The following is a 6935-nucleotide window of genomic DNA, read 5'->3' on the forward strand; positions in this document are numbered from 1 at the left end:
GGGGGAGAGAGAGAGGAGAGAGAGAGATTATTTCTATGAGAGATCTCTCACAGGTCTGACAAGTGATATCTGTTGTCTATGGGTCTTCCTAAGACATTGAATGACAGTCTCTTACATTTATTTGGGAGGCAAAATAATGACTATGGGGCACTGGCAGACATTGCCCGCTGAGGAGAGATCACAAGAACAGGAGGTGCCCCATTGGATGATTTCCTCTCCTACGTCTGTTTGAATTGCGCATCAATTTCTGATCACACAACAGAAAAAACCTAACCTAGGTATGAACCTTCCCCACTCCATCCAAAACCAAACACAAGTACGTGTTGGCTGTAGATATTTCATTGAACAGAGTAGGCGTTCCTCACACCAAGCAACCAATCAGGGAGCGAGCTGTAACAGCTGTACATACCCCCAGGGCAGGCGGCAACTTCGCATACTTCCCATCTCAGTTTCTTCTTCTCACCCAGGTAGTAGCACCATGGTTTCTCTGCTCCATCCGGATTCCTGTGTGGATAAGACAGAAGGTGTGACCTGGACTGACATACAGCACATTGAGGAGGTCCACTTATTTAACACGACCCCCCTAAACCCTTCCATAAACGCTGTATAAAAGTGCAAAAAAGAACCAGTTATGAGATTCCTCCTGGCAGGTGATGTGTGCTCACCCGCGTTGAGCAGTCTAACAGACAGCTGGGTCTTGCCCAAAACACCCCGCATGGGCCAATGGGCCTATTGGCCACCAGGCTACTTTGCTGCTAGTTGTTACCAGGTTGTAAGCCTCAGGATCACCTCACTAAAGGGACTGCAGGAACAAGATGGCTACAACGTGAAGACTGGTCAATAGAACTAGGCTAAGTTGAGGTACAAGCTAGAGTGTTAGAAGATGTGCATGGAGTCAACCATTAGTCAGGGAACCTACCGGCAGAAGTTGTGCTCCCCAATTCCGTCCTGCCAGATGTCTGGAGTGAAGGCATTGACATGCTCGGTACTCAAATGGTAAGAGTCCCAGGGGAGGCAGTTGTATCCACTCTCCGTGCGGCTGACAAAGCCACGGTATCGAAATCCATTGCTTCTGTAGCAGCCATTTGACTCTGGAGAACATTTTGATATGTTGCGTCAAACATACAGTAAAATAAGTACAACACATACTTCTAAAATAACAGGCAGATCTAATATCATTTTGACCATTCAAGTAAAACTCTGTCTACATGTTTTTCTTTAGTATCGGATAGAATTAAGGAGCGTTCCATCCCTCCACATGATTTAGTGCTGTCTCTGACCTTAGTGGGGAGATCCTCAGCCTTCACCTGGTGCAGATAGGACACCAGCACGAGTTGAATGTCCTGGTTGCCATTTCAAGGGGGTATTTTCTATTTACTTCTCTAGAGATTACACTAGGGGAATTCTCTATAAGAATATATTACAGTATATGCATAATACACATAGCAGAGAACAGTTATGATGTTCAGCTGAAAACCAAGACTTGGCTTCCTGAGCAGGATCAGAAGAGGGCTGAAGAAGTCCCTGGTAGGATCATGCACACCAGCAAAAAAAAAAAATAAGCTTCCTCAGTCCGCCAGTTTGGTGATAATTCTAACCACAAATCACCCAGAACCCATGTCTAACCATTAGACAAGCCCATTCTATTCTAATCCTGGCCATATATCATGCTAAATCCAACTTTAGACATCAAATATTTGTAATCCTATTCAGTTCTGATCACATTTCCTTTAGACACACCTGGTCTGTTTTAACCCTGAACATCAATTGTTCCTAAACCACCACTGACCAACTCTCCTCTAATTCTGAATACCTCCAGACACTCTCAGATAATCTATCACAGACAAGAGTCAGTTATCTCTGATGGCTTTTCTTGGGCAATCACTATACTTTTCAACAAGATAAAATCAGCAACAAGATAAGACCAGCAACAAGACAAGACCAGCAACAAGACAAGACCAGCAACAAGACAAGACCAGCAACAAGACAAGACCAGCAACAAGACAAGACCAGCAACAAGACAAGACCAGCAACAAGACAAGACCAGCAACAAGACAAGACCAGCAACAAGACAAGACCAGCAACAAGACAAGACCAGCAACAAGACAAGACCAGCAACAAGACAAGACCAGCAACAAGACAAGACCAGCAACAAGACAAGACCAGCAACAAGACAAGACCAGCAACAAGACAAGACCAGCAACAAGACAAGACCAGCAACAAGACAAGACCAGCAACAAGACAAGACCAGCAACAAGACAAGACCAGCAACAAGACAAGACCAGCAACAAGACAAGACCAGCAACAAGACAAGACCAGCAACAAGACAAGACCAGCAACAAGACAAGACCAGCAACAAGACAAGACCAGCAACAAGACAAGACCAGCAACAAGACAAGACCAGCAACAAGACAAGACCAGCAACAAGACAAGACCAGCAACAAGACAAGACCAGCAACAAGACAAGACCAGCAACAAGACAAGACCAGCAACAAGACAAGACCAGCAACAAGACAAGACCAGCAACAAGACAAGACCAGCAACAAGACAAGACCAGCAACAAGACAAGACCAGCAACAAGACAAGACCAGCAACAAGACAAGACCAGCAACAAGACAAGACCAGCAACAAGACAAGACCAGCAACAAGACAAGACCAGCAACAAGACAAGACCAGCAACAAGACAAGACCAGCAACAAGACAAGACCAGCAACAAGACAAGACCAGCAACAAGACAAGACCAGCAACAGGACAAGACCAGCAACAAGACAAGACCAGCAACAAGACAAGACCAGCAACAAGACAAGACCAGCAACAAGACAAGACAAGACCAGCGACAGTATAAGACCAGCAACAGGATAAGACCAGCAACAAGACAAGACCAGCAACAAGACAAGACCAGCAACAAGACAACACCAGCAACAAGACAAGACCAGCAACAAGACAAGACCAGCAACAAGACAAGACCAGCAACAAGACAAGACCAGCATTAGGATAAGACCAGCAACTGCATCAGTGACCAACATTTTGGCTGCCATCTAATCTATTCTAAATTTGATGGTTGTATACATTTACACTTGGATACGAAGATACAATTCAATTGTCAAAAAGTGGTCTTTTTGTCCAGGTTTTACACAAACATTGATATGGCCAACTTAGTGGCAGGTATATGCAACAGAGCATGGGAGGAGACACATGACCACCATCATGTTATCATGGAGAAAACAGTAGAGGTTGGATAAGGTTTTCCTCCTTTTCCCCCTCCACACACTAAGATCAGTCAGCTAGGGGGTGTCTGCCGAAGTTACAGATAAGAAATGGTCTACCAATGGATATGGAGATCGGGTGATGACCTTTCCATGTCCATGACCAGCTTAATCTTGGAATCTGCAGAACCTCGTAATCTATTTATATTGATTAGAAAGAGGGACCCAGATAGAAACAATTGAGCTGCAAGTTTGAAAATGACTCGCTAAACTATTGCAGACTTGCCGAGCTTCATAATTTTGTTGCACAATTACAGCAAGTCTGCATTGCAAGTCTCCAGACCAGCGAGCTTGCAGAGCTCTTGCAAAGACCTGCAGGACTCTTGCTGTAGACTTGCCGAGCAAAGTGTCACCTAGAACTTGTTCCTGCGAGTGTTCTGCAAGTCTACAACCTGACAGGAATATGTGCAGCAAGTTAACAAAATTACAATTTCACCCCGCCACAAGTTTGTAGCAAGCTATCCTCGCTATCTGGGGAGTTAGCCTGAAAAATAAAAAAAATGTATACAGGTAATGTCTATAATTACCCACACACCTATTTCACAAAACCTCCCTCTGTAATTCTTGGTACAAACACAGGCAAACTTGTTTTGCTCCTTCACCACACAGGTTCCTCCATTCTTACACGGGTTCTGCTTGCAGACTTCTTCAACTGAAACAAAAAAAAAAGAAAAGGAGCAATGACATGAGTAAGAGAGACTCACAGGAATGACCGCAATTTCCACAAATTGAAAGGAAAGGTCTCAGACTTATACAGTTGTCATTGGAACAAGTGTCCCACCTAGGATATTTCTAATCAGTTCCTGTTCTGAAGACAAATGTAACATTTTGGCCACCAGGACTAATAGAGAGCGTGAACCTAACCCTTCCCTACTCTATCAATAAAAACATTTTTTTCCTAAATCATGATGATTAGGCATATTGCAACACCTCCCCCATACTGTATGGTTGTCCTTGGACCTAATGGTGGTAACCAGGGCCAGATTTACTCTCTCTGCTGCCCCAACGCCAGGTTCCTCAATGTGCCCCCCTGTATACAGGCTGCATACAAGTGATCTCTGCGACATCGCCGGGATCACTTGTACAGAACAAGCGGCGGCTTCCCCGCTGTACATTTAGTTCTGCTTGCCCAAAGCCGGGCTAAATGTAGAAAACAACTACCCGCCCGGCGCCCGGAACTGCATGTCCTGGGTATCGGGAGTTAGGAATTCCATACCCCTGCTGCCCCTCTACTCCCTGCTGCCCCGAGGCCGGGTCTTGGTTGGCCTTGTAGGAAATCCGACCCTGGTGGTAATTCTAGGGCAGGTGGACATATAATTTCTGTTCTATCCCAGTTTAGCCATCATATGTGGAAATCTGCCAGCTCTATCCATCTCAGTTAGGAGGGGGTGGGGTGGTTGTATTTGGGATCTTTGCTTTGGGTGCCGGAGGACCTTATCCCAGCACTATGTACTGTACTTTATATGAGACCACAGAGATCTACAATTTCAGAAGCCATAAAGAAGTCTTACCTAAGTTACAGGACAGTCCGTGGTAGGGGTAATGGCATCGACACTTGTAGTAAGGAACCAACTTCTTTAGGACGCACTCGCCATTGAGACATGTGGTATTTTTACACGGCCGAATGGCTGCCATCAGACATAAATAAGAATTAATTTCAACACGGCAACAACCAGATCATTTCTCTTCTTTGTAAATCCCAACATCAAGATATTGAAAGGCGACATTCCCTGTCAGAGATCAAAAACGGGGTCCCGTTTTCCATACCACTGGTAAACAGGCACTTGCTACAAATGCGCGCGCCACGGAACAGCTGCAGAAAAGCACGCCAGGAAGTGACACAATGTGCTAATGGATCACACTATTTAAACCTGGCTTTCCTGTCTCCAAATTGCTTGATTGTCTTTCAGCTCCCCTGTGTTCCTGTGATTCCTTGCCTTGTATTACCTGACTTCTGACCCGGATTTGTTCTTGACCATTCTTGATTGCTGCCTGACCCTGACTCTGTGTTTTTGTTTTGTGTGAGGAAGCAGTGGCCTCTCTTCAGAGGCCCACCATGCCCCTTTCCTAAATCAGAGCCAGATGTCTTCAACTGGCAGGGGCAACATGAGCTTTGCTGATTGCAGAGCTATAACTTATGTTCTTGTTCTCTGTGAGGAAGCAGTGGTCTCCCTGCAGACATATGACATGCCTCCTGTTGAAAAAGAGCCAGAGCTCTCCAATCAGCAGGGAGCAGGAGCTCATCATCTCAGCCAGGACAAAGTCACTGGACTGACATTCACGGACGGCTCTTTGATGATAAAAGCTTCTCTGTGAATTGATACTGTTGCTGTATATTGGGACACATCGGGAATGAATTCAGTAAAGTTAGTGACAGTTGTGACAATTCTTCTCTCACCTTTCTCACAGTTTGATCCGGTAAAGAATTCGGTGCAGCGGCACAGGTATCCCCGTTCCGTGTCCACGCACGTCCCGTGATTATAGCACGGCTGGGAGAGGCAGGGATCTGCAGGAAATTGTAACGTTTTAGCACAAAACAGATTTTCTAAAAGAAAGTATCACTGAGACATTATCTGGAAGGGTCAGAGGTGGATTTCTTGAACAATTGTTTCCAAAGATTAAACTGTATAGGAAATGAAGTATATCTAAAACCAAATTTGTTTTGATAGTTTCAGATAAAGCAGGAAAGGGTCAAAATATCTGTCGTTTCTCTTTTGCCGTTTATGTCCAACTGAGGAGAATTCCCTTCACTTCCTGTCCTGGGGTCACAACAGGAAGCAAGAGCACATCCCTCCATAGTGAGTGGGAATCCCCTCTTAGACAGTTGTCCCCAGAACAGGTGCCCCCCCCCCCCCCTTCCTGGAAGATTTATCCTCTGGTACCATTCTGGTGACAACTGTAGAATTTTGGATTTGCCATCACCCCCTGACTGGGTGTCATTGGTCATCAGGACAAATAGAGATGGTGAATCTCCCAAGCGGGAACCCTGCAGTGAGAAAAATATGGATGCTACCATTGATGAATCCCGAAAATGCAAGAAGACGTCAGCATTGGCAGCCAGTAATGTGTTAGGGTGCTGAAAAGATTCAGCACCTTACTGCTAAATATCCTATATTTATATAGTGGCAACATAGTGTGCAGCGCAGTACAGAGCACATAAAACCATGAAATCACATCAGTCTCTGCCTCGGATGCCCCCCAAACTCAGAACAGACACCAATGAGCACCAAAAAGAGACATTGTGGCTTCAAAGAAGGTTAATAAAGAGGCACGGTGACCCTGGAATATATATTTCAGCATTCTATAGTACACAATATTCATCATTCTTATACACCGGGATGTACTTTACCCTCTGTTCCATCATAATAATTCAGGGTCAGAGGAAACAATTTCTCTGTAATACGCTTCTCTAGATCTTTCAAAATACCTGCAGAAGACAAAAAGCAACACGTCAAGACCAGCAGCAGCCACAAGGGGGCGCACCTAGAGGTCGGTGCAGCTTCCCAACGCCCGTCACCAAAGACCAATGGCAGGTCGTGCTTTCCAGACTTCCAGGTAATTGCAATAAGACCAATCATTTCACCTGTGATCCTACCCGGAGATTTGGAAAGCATGGCCTGCTGGCTGGATACTCAGAACTGTGGCATGGGGGGGGGGGGGGGGGGCGGG

General features: G+C 45.4%; 1 protein-coding gene across 1 annotated transcript in view; it reads right to left on the minus strand.

The window, feature by feature from the left end:
- Positions 1-6935, minus strand: part of HABP2 (hyaluronan binding protein 2) — a 144883-nt gene that overhangs the window by 5100 nt on the left and 132848 nt on the right. Inside the window, exons 4-9 of the mRNA XM_018564477.1 lie at positions 6616-6693; positions 5665-5772; positions 4778-4894; positions 3802-3918; positions 920-1091; positions 410-504 (exon numbers count right to left, since the gene is read on the minus strand). Of these exons, the coding sequence (XP_018419979.1) occupies positions 410-504; positions 920-1091; positions 3802-3918; positions 4778-4894; positions 5665-5772; positions 6616-6693 (687 nt within the window). The remainder of the gene's footprint in view (positions 1-409; positions 505-919; positions 1092-3801; positions 3919-4777; positions 4895-5664; positions 5773-6615; positions 6694-6935) is intronic.

This window comes from Nanorana parkeri, unplaced genomic scaffold (genome assembly GCF_000935625.1).
Source record: "Nanorana parkeri isolate BGI_ZX_2015 unplaced genomic scaffold, ASM93562v1 scaffold754, whole genome shotgun sequence".
Classification (NCBI taxonomy): domain Eukaryota; kingdom Metazoa; phylum Chordata; class Amphibia; order Anura; family Dicroglossidae; genus Nanorana; species Nanorana parkeri.